This window comes from Pelophylax lessonae (genome assembly GCF_965119305.1).
Source record: "Pelophylax lessonae genome assembly, chromosome: 1".
Classification (NCBI taxonomy): Eukaryota; Metazoa; Chordata; class Amphibia; order Anura; family Ranidae; genus Pelophylax; species Pelophylax lessonae.
Genome location: NC_138768.1, coordinates 819966331 through 819991543, shown reverse-complemented (window position 1 = coordinate 819991543; position 25213 = coordinate 819966331). Strand labels below are relative to the sequence as shown.

The 25213-nt window shown below is 44.8% G+C and overlaps 1 protein-coding gene across 1 annotated transcript in view; it reads left to right on the top strand.

Annotated features, from left to right (window-relative positions):
* The window catches only part of POLR1A (RNA polymerase I subunit A), a 257236-nt gene that overhangs the window by 2823 nt on the left and 229200 nt on the right, over positions 1-25213 (top strand). The window contains exons 2-6 of the mRNA XM_082267319.1: positions 7792-7996; positions 11807-11956; positions 12190-12297; positions 15398-15483; positions 20819-20922. Coding sequence (XP_082123445.1) covers positions 7792-7996; positions 11807-11956; positions 12190-12297; positions 15398-15483; positions 20819-20922 — 653 coding nt within the window. The remainder of the gene's footprint in view (positions 1-7791; positions 7997-11806; positions 11957-12189; positions 12298-15397; positions 15484-20818; positions 20923-25213) is intronic.

Genomic DNA, 25213 nt, shown 5'->3' with positions numbered 1-25213 from the left:
CTGAACAACAGGGAGTGAAATTCAAGCTGTCTTGTGTACATGGACACATAGAGACACACAAAACAGCTAGAAGTCAGTACTCATGCAAACATAAATTTATAAGAGATTGCACAGTTTGCTTGGTGACACCTGAACAGGAAATTGAAACCAAATGGCCCTGGAGACACAAAATCTGACTTCAAGAACCATTCATATGCAAAACCTGGGCAGTGAGTCACTTTCAGGATGAAAAGAGATCAACTAATTGAATTCACCGCAGGAGGTTTACCTTTCAAAGTAGTAACGCTGGCATAAATTCATTTTAATTCTTAGCATACTATCAACAAGCCAACCACTTCCATCCTATTTTTTTTTTTTTTTTGAATGACAGCTTTCTATTCTACTATTTAACAATACAGATTTCACATACTGCACATCTGATAACGTGCTGTGACATATAATGACAATCAGGTCACTAGTTTCCAGAGTTACATATGGTATACGTACACAAATCTGTAAAATTTCATTTGTATCCAAGATCATAATATAAGAGTAGTACTACAGTATCTGCCTGAGCACATTATCCCATACCAACAATCTTGTCAAGAGAAAAGGTAGTAAAAAGCATAAGTGCATAAATTCAAAAATTAGTGTCTAGCACCAGAATACAAAAGTATGTACCAATATACCAAAGGAAAACTCTAAAAAAAGACCAGAGATGCTTAATTATCTAAAGCATAGCACCTCATTTATGCCAGAGCTCATATATGTCAAATTTAGAACACATCAAATATGACACCCAATAAATAGAAACTTTCTAACACCCATAAAAACAGTCTAATCAATCAGGAAAAAATCTATTTGGAAACAATACTCCCATATGATTGGTTGTTGTTGAAGGCTGTGCTTGGTCGTTCTGAAAATCTCAAATTTCACTTATCTGAGGAATAAGCATCAGAAAGGTTTAGTAACAAAACATTTTACTTTTCCTCCTAAAAATAAACCAACGGTTAGAGGAATTGAGCATACAGTAAGCATATCAAACATTTCCTTCCTAACAGTGCACTTTTCTAATACCAAAAATTGTTGACGTCAAATTAATTATTACCACGTGGATTTCTATATTTTTTTGTTATTATTATGGTATACCATAAACTTAAAGAAAAAAATTATTATTGTTCACCATGGTTGAAAAAAAAAAATGAGCAGCTCAAAATATTAGTAATTTCTCATTTGAAATACAAGAACCCATACGTCACCCATTCTTTAGCAATTCGGAACATTCCTTAAAACTTGTTTTCTCTAAAAGGCAAAACTGATCGTTAATTTGTATGACAATACAGCTGTTTACAGTCCCTTTGCAGCTACCTGTGTCACAGACCAAAAGAGGTGGGGGGGGGGGGGAGGGGGGTTTGTTTGCTAAAAGGGCACTTAGAAAATATATATTTTTTTTAAAAAAAAGCCAGTGAAGAAAGAAAAGTTGGTGACACAAAACCTTAATGATGAAAGTTCAAAATTGCTTACGATTTTTTTAAAGGATAGAGATACAATTTTTTTAGTCCTTAAGGTCACACTTTACACACCAAATATATATTTCCTTGCTTCTAAAAGCTGCCATGACCAGCATAGTACGGCAAAATCACATCACTTTTAAAACATAAGTAATAACCACAAAACAAATTATTATGCAACCAACATTCATTCAATGTTATGAAATGCTTTGTTGATACAGCAGCACCTATAGGGACAGTGTTAAAACAAACACAACATAACGATTCATGGATCTAAGGTTGCCCATACACGATACAATCTTCCTAAACGTACATTTCATCATTTTCTCGGAATTCTCCTTACCTTGAAAATTTCCCATTATCTTAAGCTCAGAATACAACGTGAGATCAGCTGAGTTTGAAAGTTTATATATCTATGGGAAGTGACATCAGTGTTTATACTTATTGGAAAAACCTAGTTTCCCAATTTATGTGGTTCCCTGCGTCTAAATAATCAGATTTATACATATCCAACTCATGGTCTGCTGATTAACTATCCTTGGTGGGCAAGACTATACCTTCAAGCTCAGCTTAATATCACATACAATCTCCACATACATCTATACAATGGCATGCAATCTTATATAACGACTAAATACACTTAAGTGTCTATACAAATATATACAAGGTTTTTGGAGGGGGAATCCACCATCACACACAGTACTGCTTTGTAACCGGGTTCCAAACCCCATTTTATCTTTGGCGCTTCAGACGCGCTGGAGTACCAGACCCCATCTTTGGGAATTTCAGATTCCCGGGAGTTGCTAAAATTAGCGGTTAACTGGGTACCGTTTATCTGCTCTGACAGTATAGGGTAGTAATAATAATAATAGAAAATATGATTACTTACCCCATACTGTTTTTGGCAGATCCAACTTTCTGACACCAAAACTGTTAGCTCAATTCTCGTCAGGAGGCAATCACGATGATATTACAGCCCTTCAGTTTCTACCCTCCCAATAGATGGATTTCCCCTCCAACCAGCTGGGAGTTATGACGACACACAGCACTCAAACTTGGTGCAGTCACAACTGTTTATTTCAAGTTTCGTGCTCCCATTTAAAGGGTATTTCGGCGGCAAAAACGGCTTGAAACTGGTTTACAAGCCGAAGTCAATTGAACAGTACAACATCACTCATAGAAACAGTTACATGAAAAGGATTTTGTGTCCTATACATCTGTGACAATATGTGGGGTGTCGTGTGTTTGGAGATTGTGTCTTGTGGGGCAGACACTTGGTCTGTGTTCAGCTGTCATGTGTTAATGTAAGCAATTGTCAAATGTGTACAGGTGGAGTCCGTAATTTCCATGCGCAGACTTAACTTTGTCAAGTGTCCCAATGAATGAATGAACAGGTGTTTACATGTCGTCTAAATGCAAAACATAGCTGTCTGCTGACCAAGGTGGATGAATGGCTGTCAGTGCCAGCTCGTTAATATGTAAATGCAAGGGCCTACACTTCATCACAGAATGGGCACAAACCGAAATATATCTAAAAAATCATAAGGCATATTAATACAACCTTTCAGATAGTGTGGAGAGAGATTAGAACAGCTGTTAGGTCAGGGCTTGAAATCTAGGAGCCAGCTAAAAAAGTTAGGAGCCAGCTTTCTTTTTTTTGCGCATGCCGAATGGTCGGCTTCTGTTGGACTGGCTGCCATACACACATGGGCCCAATGGTGGCCAGTTTTTATTGAAGCGGATGATGTTGCCCGGGATTTGACCCATGGGTAGTTTGTTTACTTCTGAGAGATATTAAAGGAACACTCCAACCACCATTCAGTGATTGGAAGTGGACATGGTGGGAGGAGTCAGAAACACTGCACATGCTGGGGTATTTAAAGTTCTGTGCTGGGGGCTGGTTGCACCTCTAGCACATGTGACTTAACCACTTAAGCCCCCGGAAGATTTTACCCCCTTCCTGACCAGGGCCTATTTTGCGATTCGGCACTGCGTGACTTTAATGGACAATTGCGCGGTTTGCGACGCTGTACCTAAACGAATTCGATGTCCTTTTTTTCCCACAAACGGAGCTTTCTTTTGGTGGTATTTGATCACCTGTGCGATTTTTCGCTATAAACAAAAAAAGAGAGTCAATTTTGCAAAAATAACAATATTTTTCAATTTTTTTAAACATTTTAGGCCAATTTGTTTTATGCTAAATATGTTTGGTAAAAAAAATCGCAAAAAGCGTATTTTGATTGGTTTGCGCAGAAGTTATTGCGTTTACTAACTAAGGGAAAGATTTTTGTCTTTTTTTTTAATGAGTATTGGCGGCGATCTGCGACCTTCTTTTTTTTTTTTTTTTGCGGGACTGCGACATTGCGGCGGACAGATTGGACCCTTGACTGACATTTTTGACACTTTTAGGGGTACCAGTGACATTACTACAGTAATCAGTGCTATACATATGCACTGTTCCTGTAAAAATGACACTGGCAGTGAAGGGGTTAACTTTTTTTTAGAGGGAGGGGTTATGTGTGTCCCTAGGGGCGTGCTTCTGTCTGTGATTGGATGTGGATTGAGGTGTAAGAACAGTGATCAACGGTCCTACATAGCAGAACCGTATGATCTCCATTCTTACACAGGGGAGAATGACAGACGGCTGTGTTTACATTAGCCGCCTGCCTTTCTCCCGGTGTAACGGACAATCGCAAGTGCCCGGCGGACATCAGGTCCACCGGGCACACGCGTGGGGGGTCCGTCCGTGAGCGAGCGGGAGCGCGCCTTCGGCGGTGCGCGCTCGCTCCCTGGAGCCTCACAGGCTAGCGACGTAGACCTACGTCGCTTTGCCTGTGCCGGGGCTGACTGCCGACGTAAATCGTCATTAGGCAGTCGGCAAGTGGTTAAGTGGGGTACACACTAGTAGAAAATCTGCAGAAAATTCCCGTCCGAGGTAAAATCGTATGATTTTCGGCTAGTGTGTACACCGCTTTCAGCAGCCGATGCCGACATTTTCAATGAAGGAAAAAACGGAGAGACAAACACCAAAATTTTTATCGTCTGTCCCCAGACGACCAATTTTCGTTTAATGTGTACGCAGTACGTCTGCGAAAAATCAGATACGAAAGACCACGCATGATCTGAAATTGCTGACAACCCGGAAGTCTAAAAACAAATGTCCCAAAAAAGGAAAAAAGTTGGACGAGAAATTTCGGGATCATGCACTGTCAACTAAAAACGGTAATGACTGCTGAGCATGAGAGAGAAAAATCGGAGGATATCTCGTCCGATTTTCGTCAAGCGTGTACGAGCCTTTAGTCCCAGTTCACATTTGTGCGATGCGGGAACGCTGCGAATATACAGCGTGTTTCCGCATCGCATCTGCACCCCTGGCAGTTCACACTGCCATATGCGATACGCTGGGGGTGTCAATTAAAAGTCAACGACACCCCCAGTTGAGATCGCATATTGCAGTGCGATCTGCAAGTTTGCACAGAATCGGATCCCACTAGTGTGAACCACCATGCCTTCCGATTCTGCTGCGGATTAAAAAAAGGATCATGTGCGAGTTTAGTGCGATTGCGGTGCAGATTCTGCACCGCACAGAGATCGCATGTAATTTAGGAGCAGTGCACTCCGAATTACATGCGATCTCTGTGATCGCATAAATGTGAACCGGCACTTATTGCTGGTGGGAAATGCTGGCAGAGATCACTGAGTGGCGCTGGAGGAAGCATACAGAGCCGATGCTTCCTGTATCTCTCCTCTCACAGACGGAGTGCATTTGATGTCAGTCTGCCTGGGACAGGACGGAGCCGGAACTGCACAGGAAGAATCGGCTCCATTCTGTCACAGCTGACAGACACCGTTCTTTTGCCTGACATCCCAAGTCTCCTGCGAGGTGCTGGAGTGCCACTTGTGGGTGTCAGGGAGCCGCAGCCCGCATGTGGGGGACTTCCGCACGTCACAGGAGACTTGAGATGTCTGGCGACAAGACCCCTCTGGCAGTGTAACCCAGGCACCATGCCGCTTATTGTAGTCGCCAATGCGACCTGGCACCTGGGGTTTGTCGAGCCCTGATTTACAATTATGTGCTGGGGGCTAGTTGCACCCCTAGCACATGTGACTTACTGCTGGTGGGAAATGCAGGCAGTGATCACTGAGCGGCGCTGGAGGAAGCATACAAAGCCGATGCTTCCTGTATCTCTCTCCTGTCACAAGCAGAGAGCGTTTGATATCACTCCACCTGTGACAGGACGGAGCCAGGACTATACAGAAAACATCGGCTCCGTTCTGTCACAGCTGACAGACACCGTTCTTTCGCCTGACATCCAGAGTCTCCTGCGAGGTGCGGGAGTCTTCCGCATGCGGGTGCGCCATTTGCAGGTGTCGGGGAGCCGCAGCCCGCATGCGGGAGACTCCCGTACCTTGCAGGAGACTTGGGATGTCTGGCAACAAGACCCCTCCGACAGTGTAACCTAGGTGCCAGGCCGCTAATTCTAGTCGCTAATGCGACTTGGCGCCCGGGGTTTCTCAAGCCCTGTGTTAGGTTTTTATTGCTGTCTGTGTTCCCAATAGGGAGTTTTACCCTCTCTATTTATCCTGTTTACCATTACCATTGAAAGTAAAAGAAAATCCTAGACTTTGGATTGTCCCCAGAAAAGTAATAGAGGGGAAATGTTCCAATGGGGACACTAGTTCTGGTCATCAGGGAGTCCCCAAGGAATTCCTTTAATTTGCAGGGATTTCCTCTCACTTCCTGTTTGGCTGTGAGCCGGGGAGAAGAGACCAAGAAAACCGAGGTTGCCAGCGGCCACGTCGCTGGATTGTGGGACAGGTGAGTGTGTGTTTATTAAAAGACAATTAAGAATTAAACAAGATAAAAAATATATATATATATATATATATATATATATATATATATATATATATATATATATATATATATATATATATATATATATATATATATATATATATATATATATATATATATATATATTTTTTTATTTTTTTTTTAAATTTTGGATAGTGAAAGTAACAGTTCTGTATCGCAAAACATGGCCTGGTCATGAAGGGGGGGGGGGGGGGTAAACCTTCCTGAGGTCAAGTGGTTAAGGGGTTATTAACGAAATCCTGCCTATGCAGATATGGGACCTCTGTATATAAAAACAAACTGTGCAGCTTTGACCAAATTTGGATAACACCTTTGCTATAGGTCTAGACCATTTCAATACCCAATGAAGCCTGACTGGAAAACTCCCAGGACATTGCTAAGAGATGCCTAGCTGTTACCGTTCACCTTCACCATTACATGAGTGAGATCTCAATGGCTGAGCTCAGAGCTACTGCAGCAGGGAAGAAAAGAGCATGTGAGGGGATTTGAATCAGAGAAAGAGCTGACTCTTGTGGTAGTTAAGTGGAACAGTAATACTAGGCCTCTCTTAGCAATGTCCTGGGAGTTTTCCAGTCAGGCTAGTATGCTACCCTGGCCTTGTCCGTATGCTACCCTGGCCTTGTCCGTATGCTACCCTGGCCTTGTCCGTATGCTACCCTGGCCTTGTCCGTATGCTACCCTGGCCTTGTCCGTATGCTACCCTGGCCTTGTCCGTATGCTACCCTGGCCTTGTCCGTATGCTACACTGGCCCCGTCCGTATGCTACCCTGGCCCCGTCCGTATGCTACCCTGGCCCCGTCCGTATGCTACCCTGGCCCCGTCCGTATGCTACCCTGGCCCCGTCCGTATGCTACCCTAGCGTGAGGAAGTGAGCTGATGCCGCCACTATTTGTCTTCATGCCAGGTCCAGAGACGCAGGTGCAGGCCTGCGGACCGCGCCTGAAGAAATAGGTGGAGAGGCTTCACAAAAATCTGCAGGGCAAAGGGGGTGGGGTCAGGGGTGGCAAAAGGAGGTTTCGCGAAGGGTGTCAAAAATCCTTGCACCAGCCCTGCTGATCGGGTTAGTAAACAGAAGCCGGTTATCGGCTTTTTTTCTGCTCATGATCAGTGTGCGGAGAAAAGAAGAAAGCTTCTGTTACAGGGACATCCGTCCCAAGCAGTGGCCATCAGTGCTGCCAATCAGTGTCCCTCAGTTTGATTTTTGGTGATTAAATACCACTAAAAGAAAGTGTTGTGTGGAAAAAAAAAGATAAAACATTTTTTTGGGTACAGTGTTCCATGACTGCGCAATTGCCATTTAAAGTGCGACAGCGCTGAAAGCTGAAAATTGGCCCGGGCAGAAAGAGGGTATAGGTGCCCAGTAAGCAAGTGGTTTATGTGTGAGTATATTAATATGTGACTGACTGTTTTCTTCCATTTTAGAATGTTGAGTGTGAAGGCCATAACCAATCCACAGTACATGGACAATATGGGCAACCCCATGGTGAACGGCCTGTATGACCTTGCTCTGGGCCCTTCAGACAACAAGGAAGCATGTGGGACATGTGCACAAGATTTCCGGAATTGCCCTGGACACCTCGGCCATATTGAGCTGCCGTTAACGGTGTATAATCCGCTACTGTTTGATGTAGGTGGTTTGTGTAAATCCTTTTCCTTCCATTGCCTTTAATGTGTCTGTAAACCAATGTAAAACCATTCTGGAGCTGATGTGTTCTATATAAAGCCTAAAGCTTTAGTCCTGTTAACCTCTGTTTGCTGCTGGTGGTGGGTGGGTATGAATTAATGGTCAACTGCCACGCATTGGCGTCCATGGGGCTCTAAGGTCCTGTGCTGAGGGCACATTTACTGCATGCTCCCAGTTGACCGACCGAAACGCCATTGGTGGCTCTTGGTCATTATTTGCATTTGGGGACCAGCGGAAGGGGCTCCCGATTATGTGATCACTGTTATAGACAATCACATTGATTACATGATCTGGAAGCCAACTCGGCCTTCTGGTATTCAGACCCACTTAACCGTTTGCCGATCGTATAACTCACATAAAAAGCAGCTTCCTTGTGCACAATCAGGTACCTAATACGTGATCCAGCACTTCTGGGTTTGGGGGGAGGGCCAACGGCAGCCAGAGTTGGATCGATGGGTACATTGATGTCCGCTGGCACTTGCCGATTGCACAGGCAGAGCGGCAGTCTGCCTATGTGAACAAGGTAGATTGCCGTTCTGTCAGCATGGAAGGCATGGATCCTATGTTACTGCAAAGCAGGGACATGGATCCATGCCTTCCATTAGTGCAAGCACCTCCCACAGTTTAGTAAAACATCGACTAGGCACACGTTTAACCATGTGATCGCTGCTGATGTTAACCCCTTCCCAGCCAGTGTCAGTACAGTGACAGTGCATATTTCTCTTTCGTTCATTGACGGACACAGCTCCTGGTCTTCATAACCATTGGGTTATACTGCCCCCTACAGGAGTAGAACACTAGGCAGAAAAAAAATCTGACTACCCCTATGTGCAGTCCCAGGGGATATACTCCCTCTCCCTGCTATAGGTATTTTTTTTTTCTGCTTAGCCAGGAGTAAGGACCTAATTCCTTGCTGGGATCTTTGGTCCTGGCAAATTTTTTCTTTTTAGATAGAAATTCTTTTCTCCTGGTTTCTTCCTGTGAGATCTACAATCAACTGCCAGGCTGGGCGACGGGCTAGATAATCTAGATCCAGTGGTCACCCCAGTCTGGCCAGTGAGCATGTGCAGACCTCAGCCCTGCTCTAGGTCACCTGTGACCTAGCCCCACTGGACAGGAACTGGCCTGCGCCTCGGGAGGTCGCATACGACCGGGTCGTTCCTCCTGGCCGAAAGCACCCCCATTTGATGAAGAGGGGTTCTGTCTAGAGTGGTGCCCACCCAGTTCCTTATATGGTGAGTACCTAGAGGGTTTTGGGGTGGACGTGGACCCCTCCTTGGGACGGTCGGACTCCTGGGTTCCCCTCCTTCCCATCAGGCACGACCCTTTCATCTGTACCCCATCCTAACCCCCCTCTACTCATGCTTGGGCTGTTAGCATGGTCTGGTTCACACCCTGAGGTAGGGGCAGGGCGCTATACTGGTGATGCGGGGGGGGGGGGGTTTGGTCCCTCCTGGGTCCCTGGAAGCCTTGTGGTGCCACCATTTTGTTGTAGCCTCTGTGTGTCTATGCATGGTGGCCATGTTTGTGTAGTCTGGCAGCCATTTTGCGGTGGTTTGCCATTGAAAATAACGGCAGGCGTGACAGGGAAGCCCTGTGGGTGGCGATTTCGGCGGTGCGAGCCCCTCTTCATCCCCTAATGCTGACTCCTGGATATTTTTACTTCCTGATCGCCGTACATGCAGTGCAGATTATCCTGGTGTCTGCAGTTGCCTGTTCCACACAAAAGAAAGCTCTATTTGTGTGGAAAAAAGAACATACCTTTTATTTGGGTACAGCGTTGCACAACCACGCAATTGTCAGTTAAAGTAACTCAGTGCTGTATTGCAAAAATGGCCTGGTCAGGAAGGGGGGTAAATCCTCCGGAGGTCAAGTGGTTAAAAGGCCACTGGGAGATGCGATAAAGGGTTAAATGTGCAGCTCAGATACATATTTATTTACTGCTAAAGGATTTTAAACATTGTCAGCCAGTCAGAACGCAGTGTATACAGATGAAGAGGATGAACACCAGGATTTAAATAGGGTTAAATGGTTAATGTTGATGGGTTTGCTTAGGTTGAATGGCACGTGTGTTGGATATGGTCTCAATGATTTGGGGTATTTAAGCCCCTCTCCCCTCAATTTCCTTTTTATTCTATAAATAACCCCTCGGAGTGCAGTATGAACCTCTTTTCAGCAGCCAGGATTAACGGCGTACAGTGATGGGGAAGTGGTTGAAAGAGACCCACAACATGTAGATTTGGGGTGGTGCTTTGTTTATGAGCTTGAAAAAGCCATGACAGTTAATTTTATACACCAGCTTTAGCAAACTAAATATCAACCAGTTACTTTGGATCTAATTTAAAAGACAAGCAGGGCCAAAGCTCTTTTTGCCCCACTTCTTCTGTGAATAACAGGAGTACACTTCATTCTGCACTCCTGTGACCCTTATTAAGCCAAAAGCGGGCTAAAGTCTCTGATGGCTAATGTCACATGGGCGGTCCAGGCTCTTCAGATAATAATGTCTGGATCTGCCCACATGGCTGACCAGGAGCTGGCTCAGCTTTTTTGCAAGCCGCAGAGAGCCGGCGAATGACAGTTGCCAGCTCTCTGCTCACTGAAGACTGAGAACCGAGTGATCAGTGGTCTTTGATCGCTCAGTTCTTGGTGTAGAGGCAGCGGGGGACAACAGCTGCTGCATCAGAGCTATGCTGTATCTACTTAGGCGAGTATGTGTGTTTTTTTTTTTTTCATATCCAAAACTTCTTTCAACCCCTTGGCGCTGGCTGCACGCAAATATGCGACCTCCCTGCGCCTGGTCCTTTGCACCAAGAGGCCTCATATTTGCATCAATTGCTGTCACTAGAGCGGTGCCGAGAGTGTATGCATGCTCCCCGGTCAGTTACGGTGCCTAACCGAAAGCTCCTGATCACTGCAGTTTTTGGATCATGTGACAGCCAATCACGGTGGTCATGTGATCTTAAGCCCCTGCCTCCCTGCAGCATAAACCTCTTAAAGGGCCGGGAGGTGCCTGGCGCAAAGAAGTTAAAGCGGAGTTCCACCCAAAAGTGGAACTTCCGCTTTAGGGAGTCCTGACCCCCCGACATGCCACATTTGGCATGTCATTTTTTGGGGGGGGGGGAGCGGCGCCCTGAGCGGAAGTTCTCCTCTCCCCCCTCCCTCCCTGCAATCTTCTGGGACACGTCAGAGGTCCCAGAAGATTGCCGGCCAATCACGGCGCACAGCGCGACTCGCGCATGCGCAGTGGGTACCCGGCTGTGAAGCCGCAAACTGTAACAGCCGGGTGCCCACAGCAGTGATGCCGGCGCCGAGGGAGAGGATCGAGGCTTCCGGCGGCCGCATCGCTGGACCGTTGGACAGGTGAGTAAATGGCTGGAACTCCGCTTTAAGACTAGAGTTTGAGATTGAGTTTTAGCTGCTAAGTTGTTCATAATTAACAGAAATTGATTATATGTCTAATAATAGGGTTGTCTAAGAAATGACCAGCATTGTTTAAAACATGGTAAAATGTCCATGTATTTTAGAGATGTGCTGGACTACAGAGCCTGGGGAGAGGTGCTCTGTAGTCCAGCAATGGAAAATTGGGGATTGCTCGGGATTTCAGTATAGCAGAAGCACTGTGTAGTCCACTGAAATGGAACGATAGGAATTCACTGGATTTCTGACAGATCAACAGATACTTTTATTTACTTCAGAATCTCTAAAGGGATAAATCATGGCTTCTGTGAACTAACTTTTTGTTTTATTTTCTAGAAACTGTACCTTCTGGTGCGGGGCTCATGCTTTCATTGCCACCTTTTGACATGTCCCCGCTCCGTCATTCATCTCCTGCTCAGCCAGCTGAAGGTCCTGGAATGTGGTGCCCTCAAAGAAGTTCATGAGCTGGAGGCAGTCCTTAGTCGGGTGAGTGAACGCTAAGCAGCTAAGGAATAATGGATCACTCTTTGAGACCCTGCGTAGCCCATTCTTTTTCATAATGTGCACAGGTTTAAAAATAGAAAAAGTGAATTCCACATTTTGGTGTGTGTGTGTGTTGTGTTGTGTGTGTTTTTTTTTTTTTTTTTATTATAATGTTGAACATTCTATTCTAGCTTAGTACATGACATAAACATTTCAAGTTGTCAATCTTCCCCTAGTTCTTGGAAGGAAATTCTTCTGCCAGTGGAAATGAGATTCATGAAGAGTTGGAAACTTACACCAAAAAAGTGCTTAAAGCTTATTCAAAGAAGAAAGTTGGGTCATTTGTGAGTAATACTTTTATTTTTTTTAATAATGGAGTTTGTGCTGTTCAAGTCATTGTTATGTTTTTTTTTTTTTTTTCTCTCTTTTTGTTGTATTCACTGAAACACACAGTTTAACCACTTAAGGACCGGAAGGTTTTACCCCGTTTTTTTGCAATACAGCACTGCATTACCTTAACCAATTTACCACCGGAGGATTTTGCTGTCTTACGTCTGGGCCACTTTTTGTGATTCGGCACTTTAACGGACAATTGCGCGGTCATGCAATGCCGTACCCAAACAAAATTTATGTCCTTTTTTTTCCCACAAACAGAGCTTTCTTTTGGTGGTATTTGATCACCTGTGCGATTTTTTACTTTTTGCGCTATAAACAAAAAGAGCGTAAATTTTGAAAAAATAACTATTTTTCACATTTTTTTTTAATATGAAATTCCCCCCAAAAAAAATGTTTAAAATTTTTTTTTTTTTGGCCAATTTGTTTTCTGCTACCTATGTTTGGTAAAAAAAATCACAATAAGCGTATTTTGATTGGTTTGCGCAAAAGTTATTGCGTTTACTAACTAAGGGAAAGATTTCTGTCATTTTTGGTGTTTTTTTTTTTTTTTTTGTGTGCGGTACTGCGACATTGCGGCGGACAGATCGGACCCTTGACTGACATTTTTGACACTTTTGGGGTTACCAGTGACATTAATACAGTAATCAGTGCTATACATATGCACTGTTACTGTAAAAATGACACTGGCAGGGAAGAGGTTAATTTTATTGGAGAGGGAGGGGTTAATGCATGCCTGGTGCTTACTAACGTGTGTGGGGGGAGGTGACTGAGTGACACAGGGACAGATCGAAGGTTCAGCTAAGCTGAACCCTGCAATCTGTCACTGTCACTTAGGAGATCCGCCCGCTTTGTTTACACAAGCGGGCGGATCTCCAAACTCGATTCCCCGATGATCGCCCGCTCCTCCCCTGGCCTGACTCCCGCTGTGAATGAATACAGCGGGAGCGAGCCTCTGGCCCACAAGGGGAGGAGTCCAGCAACGTAGGTCTACGTCGCTGGACGATAACTAACCACTTTGCCGCAGTAGAGCTCGAGTGAGCGGTCGGCAAGTGGTGGCGGTAATCAGCGATTTTGACTGCGACATTGTGTTTGGACAGATTGGACACCTAACTGACAGTTTTGGTGGACCAGTGACATTACTACAGTAATCAGTGCTAAAAAATATGCACTGTTACTGTACTGATGAGACTGGCAGGGATGGGGATAACACCAGGGACTATCAAAGGGTTAATTGTGTGCCTAGGGGGTGCTTTCTAACTGTGTGGGGGAATGGGCTTGCTGAATGAACACAGAGACCTGTGTTCCTAAATAGGAGGAACACAGGATCCCTGTGTTCATCACTGACAGAACAGCGGTCTGTTTACACTGGCAGACCGCTGTTCTGTCTTCATGGGGAGTGATCGCGGGGTGCCCGGCAGACATCGTGGCCCCTGGACCCGCCGATTGACTCCCCCTCTAGCCAAGCGGCTGGTCGGCAAGTGGTTAAAGGAGTTGTAAAGTCGGGAAGGTTTTTTTTTTATCCTAATGCATTCTATGCATCATGATAAAAAGCCTTCTGTGTGTAGCAGCCTCCTCAGCCCCCCTAATACTTACCTGAGCCCAATCTCCAGTGATGTCCAGGAGTCCCTCCGCCATCCGGGACTCTCCCTCCTGATTGGCTGAGACACAGCAGTATCAATCAAAGTCAGTTAGCCAATCAGTAGAGAGAGGGGGGTGGGGCTGAACAACAGCTCCATGTCTGAATGGATACACGGAGCTGAAGCTCGGCTCGGGTGCCCATATAGCAAGCTGCTTGCTGTGGGGACATTCAACAAAAGGGAGGGACTAGGAGCAGCGAAAAGGGACCCAAGAAGAGGAGGATCTTGGCTGCTCTGCAAAACCAACTGCACAGGGCAGGTAAGTATGACATGTTTGTAAAGTTTTTTAATTTATTTTTTTAAAATAACAATCCCATTAAGTTATAGCAAGATGGTTTAAAAAGTCCTCACGTTAGGTAGCACATAATGTACAGTGCAAAATAGTAATACTGGGCTAAAGATATTTAAGTAAAGAGAGACTGTGGACGTGTTACAGTAGATCTTTGGACTGTGGATGGGCTACGGCGCTCCTTACAGCCCCTTTAAAAATTTAGAGCCACGAAATGTTATATTCCTTTCATCACAATCTGTTAAAAAAATGTCAGAAACAAAAAGAATGGACATGACCGAAAAGGTAAGGCTGCATTCACATGTCAGTTTATAATCGCGGGCAGAACCGCCGCGGTTCCGCCCGCGATTCGGAGATTTATTGCAAATCGCGGGACGCCTAGCGTTGCCTGTTGATTTGCAATAGCCCCCCAAACGCCGAGCGATGTTGCCGCGATTTACGCCCGCCGAATCGCGGGAACATCGCGCAAACAAAATCGCGGGACGCAATACGCTCCAAAAAAGTACAAGAGCTTCTTTGGAGCGTATTGCGTCCCGCGATTTTGTTTGCGCGATGTTGCCGCGATTCGGCGGGCGTAAATCGCGGCAACATCGCTCGGCGTTTGGGGGGCTATTGCAAATCAACGGGCAACGCTAAGCGTCCCGCGATTTGCAATAAATCTCCGAATCGCGGGCGGAACCGCATCGGTTCTGCCCGTGATTATAAGCTGACATGTGAATGCAGCCTAAAGCTACTGTCAGTTTTCTATACAATTTATTATTTTATTTATTATTTGTACATATAAAGCGCCGACCATTTATGCAGCACTTTACACATATATTTTACCTGTCGCATCAGTCTGTCCTCACGGAGATAACAATCTAAGCTCCCTAATTCTTATTTATACATGCGTATGTTAGGGTCAAGTAATCTACCAACATGTCTTTGGAGTGTGGGAGGAATGTCGTGGTTAGGATTCAAACCCACGACCCTAGTGCTGTCAGGCAGAAGTGCTAGCCATTTAGCCACTGTAACCCACGCCCCCCCCCCTCCCTCCCATGGTGAAAAATCATACCTACACAAATTTTCTCCAGACGATGAAAGTTTTTGTCCCAATTTTCCTTCAATTTTTTTTTCTTGCAGGTGAAAAATATATGTGTGACACGAAATAAACTGATTTCGGATTTCTGGAAGATCCAGATGGCATCTAAGAAATGTCCTAACTGCAAGTAAGACATAGGGACAATTCTATGAGTCCACTTTCCCTGTAGGCTCTAGACCGTGTACTCCTCCAAAACAATTTAAAGCAGGAAGTTTGCAGTTTTGATTTCTCACTCCTGATTCTGAGATTTCGGATAATAACCAGCAGCATTTAAAATTGTATTTATATCCGAACTCCAGACCGATATAAAAGACACAAAGGAATGCATTATGATTATTATAAAAATATATATATATATATATTTTTTTTTAATGTAAGCAGTTCAAGTACTTAAATTTGATTTAGTAGTATTTTCCTGGAATCACTGTACAGCTGAGTGAGAACTAGGAGAGGGAGAAGCAGCACAAGATGACAACCAGCTGTGCAATATTGATTATGTGCTAACAGGGAATATGCTGGTAGGAGGAGAAAGCAGAGTGATGTAATCATAGACTCGGTATTCTTCTACTTCTCCTTTTGCCGTTCGGTCACAAGTTTAAATAAAAGAACAAACAAAGTAAACAAACCAAAGAACAAAAGCGTAATACATTGCAGCAACCAGTCCTTGTCCCACTAATCCAGGTGGCTGCATTCGTTTTCATTTTTAGACTCAGAACATTTTCAAAAAGTGCAGGGAATACCTGCTGATCTTACCAGAAACGCAGTGTCCTTGTCATATTATTTGAGCTGTAGTGAAAGCATATTATTTTTCTTTCACGCTATCTTTTCTAAGACAGTAATTGGCTTTCTATGTGTGTATTTTGCTTTTCGGCATTAACTACTTCAGCTCCAGAAGGTTACATAGTTTGTGAGGTTGAAAAAAGACACCAGTCCATCCAGTTCAACCTATGATGTGTGTGTGTTTGCTGTTAACCGTACATTGTATACCCCTGTATGTTGTGGTCTTTAAGGTGCCCATCTAATAGTTTTTTTGAAACTATCGATGCTCCCTGCTGATACCCCTGCTTGTGGAAGCGAATTCCACATCCTTACCGCTCTGACAGTGAAGAACCCCTTACGTTTTTTAAGGTTAAACCATTTTTCCTCTAGTTTTAGTGAGTGGCCACGTGTCTTATTGTATTCCCTTTCTCTGAATAGTTTGTTCCTTATGCTCGGGTCACCAGTACAGTATTTGTACATTGATATCATATCCCCCCTCAATCGTCTCTTCTCCAGAGAGAATAGGTTCAGTGCTTGTAGTCTTTCCTCATAGCTGATGTCCTCCATTCCCCTAATTATTTTTGTTGCCCTTCTCTGGACTCTCTCCAGTTCCAGCACATCCTTCCTGAGGACCGGAGCCCAGAACTGGACAGCACACTCCAGATGCTGAGCTAAAATAGTTTTTTACATTTATTTCTCTTGTTGTTTTTTTTTTTCTTTGGATTTTTCGTAATCAAGATTCCTGCTACATCGCTGCCTAAGTTGGTGTATGCTGGGCAGCTATCTGAATCGGCTTTTCCTTAACCTAAGTTTGGGGTGTGATACCCAGGCTCCACTGGACTCAACTTTGCATGGCTAGCTTGGAATTTTACCTTCAGGCAATGGGTTTCTTGTTAGATGCTTCCAGGCTGTGTACTGGTGGAAGCATCACTCCACTGCTGCTTTGTGGAACCTTTTTGATCTCTGAAGGGTCTGTTCCTGCTGCCCATTCGATAGTGACTTGATCACCACCTCTGGATGTTCTTGCCTTGTACACTGAGCTACTGTATGTTGCTTTACTGCCATGCTGGTGTCATTTTTCTAGTCCTAGACATAGGGGGTAGTTCTGCTGTGCCGGGTGGCCCCAGCCCACACTCCTTGAACGGTGCTACTTGCAGCATGCCTACTGCTGCAGATGACATCTGCTTTCTAGAATCCTCATGGGGGGGAATACTAGAGTCTGTGCCATCTTTGGAGTCTTTTCTAGCTCTGTTGGGTGTAGCCGCTTCTTCTACTCCATCTAAGGAGGTTTTTTTTTTACATTTAGTCATGCATTTTAGACCAAATAGCTAATTTGTTGGCTGTGGCTTGCTATCATACCCTTTCCTGCCTGATTATGTATCTGATCTGCCTGTTGCTTTAGCGACCTCCAAGCCACTTAGACTTTGTCCAATGCCAACTTTCTCTAGTCCCTTTGGGGTAAACCTGTCTCTGAGGGGTCATCTATTTGCCCTATCTACTGCACCTTGGTTGTTTCCCAAGGTGCTGGCTCCAAAACTAGCTTTTCTTTGCTCTTAGGGCATTATTATTTTTGAAAACTACTCGCTGAGGGAACAGTCTAAAGAGGTTCTGGGGAACAACGTATTCCTTAGTGCTCAGCGCAGATATTAAGCTAGAGACTATATTTGAATGTCTGGGGTATTGAAGTATCTGGGTCTAGTCCTAGATGCATCTTCCCCAGGAGAAACTTCAAACTCTCTGCTTCTAAGCTTGTACTCTTCAGTCTAGGAGTCACTGGGTTCTTTGCTTCTGCATCAGATTTCTATGGCGTATGGTAGCCTCCTTTTGAGGCAGTCCCATTTTACCAGTTTCACTCCAGACCTCTACAACACAACTTTCTACTTCATGGGACAGGTTCAGAACAGTCCTCTGAAGGACCAATTTCTCTGGAACAAAGGACCAGTCTGTCCTTGGCTTGGTGGCTCAGAATTTCAGCTCTAGAGTCGTTAGTCCCTCCTTTTGTGTCTTTTGAAATATCTTCACAACGGAGACAGTGCCTTGCGAAAGTATTCGGCCCCCTTGAACTTTGCAACCTTTTGCCACATTTCAGGCTTCAAACATAAAGATATAAAACTGTAATTTTTTGTGAAGAATCAACAAGTGGGACACAATCATGAAGTGGAACGAAATTTATTGGATATTTCAAACTTTGTTAACAAATAAACTGGGCGTGCAAAATTATTCAGCCCCTTTACTTTCAGTGCAGCAAACTCTCTCCAGAAGTTCAGTGAGGATCTCTGAATGATCCAATGTTGACCTAAATGACTAATGATGATAAATAGAATCCACCTGTGTGTAATCAAGTCTCCGTATAAATGCACCTGCACTGTGATAGTCTCAGAGGTCCGTTTAATGCGCAGAGAGCATCATGAAGAACAAGGAACACACCAGGCAGGTCCGAGATACTGTTGAGAAGTTTAAAGCTGGATTTCGATACAAAAAGATCTCCCAAGCTTTAAACATCCCAAGGAGCAGTGTGCAAGCGATAATATTGAAATGGAAGGAGTATCAGACCATCTACGAAGACCTGGCCGTCCCTCTAAACTTTCAGCTCATACAAGGAGAAGACTGATCAGAGATGCAGCCAAGAGGCCCATGATCACTCTGGATGAACTGCAGAGATCTACAGCTGAGGTGGGAGACTCTGTCCATAGGACAACAATCAGTCGTATACTGCACAAATCTGGCCTTTATGGAAGAGTGGCAAGAAGAAAGCCATTTCTTAAAGATATCCATAAAAAGTGTTGTTTAAAGTTTGCCACAAGCCACCTGGGAGACACCAAACATGTGGAAGAAGGTGCTCTGGTCAGATGAAACCAAAATCAAACTTTTTGGCAACAATGCAAAAGGTTGTTTGGCGTAAAAGCAACACAGCTCATCACCCTGAACACACCATCCCCACTGTCAAACATGGTGGTGGCAGCATCATGGTTTGGGCCTGCTTTTCTTCAGCAGGGACAGGGAAGATTGTTAAAATTGATGGGAAGATGGATGGAGCCAAATACAGGACCATTGTGGAAGAAAACCTGATGGAGTCTGCTAAAGACCTGAGACTGGGACAGAGATTTGTCTTCCAACAAGACAATGATCCAAAACATAAAGCAAAATCTACAATGGAATGGTTCACAAACAAACATATCCAGGTGTTAGAATGGCCAAGTCAAAGTCCAGACCTGAATCCAATCGAGAATCTGTGGAAAGAACTGAAAACTGCTGTTCACAAATGCTCTCCATCCAACCTCACTGAGCTTGAGCGGTTTTGGAAGGAGTAATGGGCAAAAATTTCAGTCTCTCGGTGTGCAAAACTGATAGAGACATACCCCAAGCGACTTTCTGCTGTAATCGCAGCAAAAGGTGGCTCTACAAAGTATTAACTTAAGGGGGCTGAATAATTTTGCATGCCCAATTTTTCAGTTTTTTATTTGTTAAAGTTTGAAATATCCAATAAATTTTGTTCCACTTCATGTTTGTGTCCCACTTGTTGATTCTTCACAAAAAATTACAGTTTTATATCTTTGTTTGAAGCCTGAAATGTGGCAAAAGGTTGTAAAGTTCAAGGGGGCCGAATACTTTCGCAAGGCACTGTACCTGCTTGTCTTTCTAGGCAAGAGTCTTGGGTACCCCGCTGGTACAGAAGATTTGGATGTTGAAAGACTCATGTCTCCCTATCGACATTCAAAATATTTGGGTGTTTTGGTTGTTCCTTTACTGCTGGAGCACCTGGTTTGGAGGGTCATCTGATCTGTCTTCAGCCAGACAACACTGCAATAGTTGCATACATCCACTGCTGGGAGCAAACCGAAGTCTCCACTTGATAAGAGGGGTAAAGCTAGCCCTGTCCTTGGCAGAACTTCACATTCCAGCCTTGTCTGCCATTTACACCCCAGGCATGGCCAATTGGTAAATGGACAATACTGAAGTGTCTGGAGGTGTTTCAGGACCTGTGTCACAGGTGGGGGCCACTGAAGGGGGACTTCCTGACCTCCAGATTAAATATAAAGTAATCGGGTTTGTTTTCTGGTGCAGGGATTCTGAAGAGGAAGCAGTGGTGCTCTGGTGGCTCTATGGGATCAGTAAATTCTGATCTACACCTTTCTCCCTTGAAACACCCTCTTTGACTGTTTTTGGCAGGATCAAGATGGAGGGGGCATCCTCCTAGTTGATGAATGGCCAAGGCAAATTTGGTACGTCGCCTTGATAAAAACTGCTATCGGATGTTTTGTAGGCTCCTCCAGGTCAATTGAATCTTCTTACTCGAGGACTGATTACCAGTCTGCTTCAATCCCTGGCTTGAACGGCTCAGCTGTTGAAGCCCAGGTTCTGGTGCACGGGACATATATCTAAATCAATTATTCCCTTGATGCTAAGAGCTAGGAAATCTTGCAAGGTCTATAATCTGACATTAAATGCATACTTTACTTAGTGTAAGTCATTTGGATTCCAGTTGAAGGAGTTATCTTAGGCAGGCCGGCAATTTTGTTTGCCAGTGCCTGATACTCCTTGTAGGCAGCAGTATGACACGACCGTTACCGGCTTCCTAGGTTCCTCAATGAAGTTCAAGGAAAGGGTTTTGCGGTGAATTAGAAAATTATATTATAAGGCACACAGCTACTGTTCTGAAACCAGTTTAATTTTTTACATCACTTAACCTTTCTGTCATTTAGGGCACCAAAATCTACAGTACGAAAAGAACACAACAGCAAGCTAACTATAGTCATGTCTTCAAAAATGCAGAAGGATGAGGACCAAATAACCCAAGAAACAGAAAGTAAGTGCAGTTGCTGACTAGCTAATTATCCATTTCTGTGATCTTTTTTTAGTTTTTACCAAACCCTAACAATGAAACCTATTTTAAATTAAGTTTTGCAGACATTAAAAGAAGCCCTTTTTCAGCTGGACAAGTAGAAAAGTCTGCTTTGGGTCCCTATCTGATTTAGATTTCCCTTTGATACTGAAGGCTGATTGACCTTTACTCCTTTGCTAAGTTCTGCCAGCTGCCCTTTTACTGTCCAAAGAGATGCCTCAGTGGTCATTAAAGCTAAACTCCAGCTTTAAAGCGGAGTTCAACCCAAAAGTGGAGCTTCGCTTTAGGTAGTAATAACCCCCTTGCATGCCATTTTTTTGGGGGGGGGGGGGGGAGAGCGGGTACCTAGTTTTGACAGGTACCCGCTCCCACTTCCGCTCGGAGCTCCGCGGCGCCCTGAGCGGAAGTTCTCCTCTCCCCCTCCCTCCCAGCAATCTTCTGGGACATGTCAGAGGTCCCAGAAGATTGCTGGCCAATCACGACGCGTAGCGCAACTCGCGCATGCGCAGTGCGTACCCGGCTGTGAAGCCGCAAACTGTCACAGCCGGGTGCCCACACCAGTGATGCCGGCGCCGCAGAGCAGAGAGGGAGAAGAGCGAGGCTTCGGGCGCCGGCATCGCTGGACCGTTGGACAGTTGAGAGTATGAGGCTGGAACTCCGCTTTAAAGTGGAAGTAAACCTTCATATCGTTTTCACCCAAGGAAGCTGCCATCTTGGCCTCTGTTTTGTTTGATCTTGAACTGCCATAATGTCGCACATATGATCAGTTATGACACCAGCCTTTGGATGGTGTCTCAGTCTGGTTGAGAGCACATCCAGCGTGACAGTTACATTATTGGCACATGCCGGAAATATAACTTTTTTTAAAACTGTTAGTTCTATGGGTTTACTTCTGCTTTAACTTCAGTCTTGCACATTTTTACAGGCTTCTCGCCTGTACTGAGTTTGCTTAATCTGATTTCATTGCACACCTGTAAGCTTCTCGCATTGTGCATTCTAATCTCTATATACAATGCCATACTCAAGTGTGTATACCACAATATTAAAAGCATATCGATACATTAAAAACTTGAAATATGCAAATGATACGTGAATTATAGTGTAAAATCCACAAAGCGAGGTTTTCTAGTCAACCACCTAAATGAAAAGATCAATCTTCTGTACAATCCTTTAAATTGTGACCAAATAAAGTTTTGTTGTATTCCCTGGCTTCCACCGTCAAAGAAATGTGCAGCACCGGAAGTGCCCACTTAACCAACACCACTATGCACTCACCAGATATTAAACCGCATAACGCAGCAGATATATCTATCTATCTATCTATCTATCTATCTATCTAATGATGAGACACTGTTATTTGGTAAAAAAAAGTAATGTATTTGATCCAGTCAAACATGCATTTCAAAAGCATGAAGAAAGATGGCTCCTGCTGACATCACACCTCTGCTTCTGCATATGGAACTGGGGGCCATCTTTGTAAGTGCTTTCTTTGTGCTGTTCACATGCATGTTTGACTAGATCAAATCCGTTACTATTTTTACCAGCCAGCTGGATTTTTCTGTTTTAAAGCTTAGCATGCTCTAATATTGTAGAGATATTAAAATCTGTATTTCTCTTTCGTTCATTGATGGACGCAGCTGCCGATTCTTCTTAACCGTTGGCTTATACTGCCCCTTACAGGAGTAGGACACTAGGCAGAAAAAATACTTGACTACGCTTATGGGCAGTCCCAGGGGGTAAAGGCACTCAATTTTTTTTTCTGCCTAGTCAGGAGTAAGGACCTAGTTCTTTGCTGGGATCTTCTGTCCTGGCGATTTTTTTTTTATTTATTTTTTCCTTTTAAATGGATGTTTCTATTTTTCCTGTGAGAATCTACAATCAACTGCTGGACTGAGCAACGGGCTGGATATTTTTTAAAATCCAATGGTCACCCCAGTCTGGCCAGCGAGCGCGCGCTGGCCTCAGCTCTGTGCTAGGATGGCCGTGACATAGCCCCACTGGACGGGGGCTGGCCTGCGAGTTAAAACGTCTCGCGAGGTCGCATACATCCTGGCCTCGGCCTGAGTCGCAGCATTCCTCCTGGCCAACAGACCCCCCCCCCCATTTTCATGGAGAGGAGGTTCTGTTTGGAGCGGTGCCCACCCTGTTCCTGGTATGTTATGTAGCTGCGCTGCCGGCAAACAGACGATTGGCTTTTGGGAGGGGGCTGTACCTGGTGGGGGCTCCTGCCAGGGCCCCCTTTCCTACTGGTGTCGTTTTTCAGGGCTCTTGGGACCCCTCCTGGGCCCCCCGGAGCCGCCTGCTGCCGCCATTTACTTGTAGCCTGTGTGCTGTAGATTCGGGGGCCATGTTTGTGTAGCCTCGGCGGCCATTTTCTAGTGGTTTCTCATTGCTAATAGTGGCGGCCATGTCTGTGAAGCATATATAAGCGGTGATTTCAGCGGTGGGAGACCCTACTTATCCCCTGGTGCTGTCTCCTGGATCTTTCTCTTCGTGATCGCTGCATGTGTGTGCAGATAGCCTGGTGCTGCGGTTCCTGATCAGTGGGTGGTGTGTCTGGTGGGGTCCTATTCCTCTCTGCTATAGAATCGGTTGGTGCTCTGTGCTTGGCAACATGTGGTGCTGCCAGCGTGGTGGGGGGTGTCCCTAGTACTATTTTACACTCTTTTTTTTTTTTTTTGGGTCCCTCTTTTTCAGTCATGGAGTCCCTGGAGCACATTTTCCAACTTAATCCCCTCTCAGAGGCTGCCGCGCGCTCCGGGTCCCAACAATGCCTTACTGCACTGACGGCTGTCCTGGATTCTTTGGTGTCCAATGTGGATTTGGTCCTGGAGAAACGGGCTAGCAAAAAGTGTCCCCCCACGCCTTCACCTGCCTCATCAGATCCTGAATCTCATTCAGCCGCCACGGACGTGAGTCCCCTGTTGGGTCTGTGTCCACACACCCTGATTTCTCAGATATTAAAGAGGATTCCTCTGCTCCTGTAGCCGCGCATGAAAAGGCGCTGGTGGATGCACTGATTGCATCTGTGCATGAGACTTAAACCACTTGCCGACCGCCCCATGCAGATTTACTGCGAGAGGGCGGCTCAGCTGTGCATAATCGCGTAGATCTACGTGATTATGTGCATGTTATTTCGGCGGCGCGTGCGCCGGCGGACCCGCGTTCTCGCTGTGATTAGACACAGCGGGAGCCAGACCGCTGCCGACCTCCCACAATCTTCAGGGAAACTGACAGGAGAGCCGTCTGCCTATGTAAACAAGGCAGGCAGCTCTCCTGTCACAGGCGCAATGAGACTGTGTGTTTAAACTGAAACACCAATCTCTGTGTGCCTGTTACAGAGCCCCCCCCCCCCCCCACAGTTAGTAAACACAATTTAGGAGCACACTTAACCCCTTGATCATCCCCAGTATTAACCCCTTCCCTGCCAGTGTCATTTATACATTGACAGTGCATATTATTTTGCACTGATCACTGTATTGGTGTAGTTGGCCCCCAAAAAGTGTCACTTTGCGGCAGAAAAATATGACCCGATGTCTCAGTTCCGCTAAAAATCGCTGATCGCCACCATTACTAATGGAAACAACAAAAAAATAAAGTCCAAAAATCTATCAAATAGTTTGTAAATGCTATAAATTTTGCACGAATCAATTAATATACATTTTTGGGATTTTTTTTTTTCTTCAAAAAATATTTAGCAGAATACAAATTGGCCTAAACTGCTTAAATATTTTTTATTGGCAATGTATTATAGCAGGAAGAAAAGAAAAAAAAATATATTTTTTTTTTTTTCCCAAAATTGTCGCTTTTGCTTTTTGTTTTATAGCGCCAAATCTAAAAAATGCAGAGGTGATCAAATCCCACCAACAGAAAGCTCTATTTGTGGGAAAAAAAGGACATCAGTTGTGTTTGGGTACAGTGTCGCACGACTGCGCAATTGTTAGTTAAAGCAACAGAGTGCAGAATCACAAAAAAAATTGCCTGGTCATTAAGGGGGTAAAACCTTCTGGGGCTGAAGTGGTTAAAAATGGGGGATGCAGCTGATGCCCCATCAGAGGCATTGGTTCCGTTTGGCACCCACTTTCCCTTTAGCGCGGCAATGGTTTTCCCCTTTCCCGTTTACTTTGACAAAATTGTCGCTAAACAGTGGGGTTGTCCAAAATGCCCCCTTGTGGTCCCTAAGCGTTTTACTATGCTTATGAGGACTCCCTGCTTAAAAAGTGGACTGTCCAACCTGTGGTGGACTGTCCAGTTT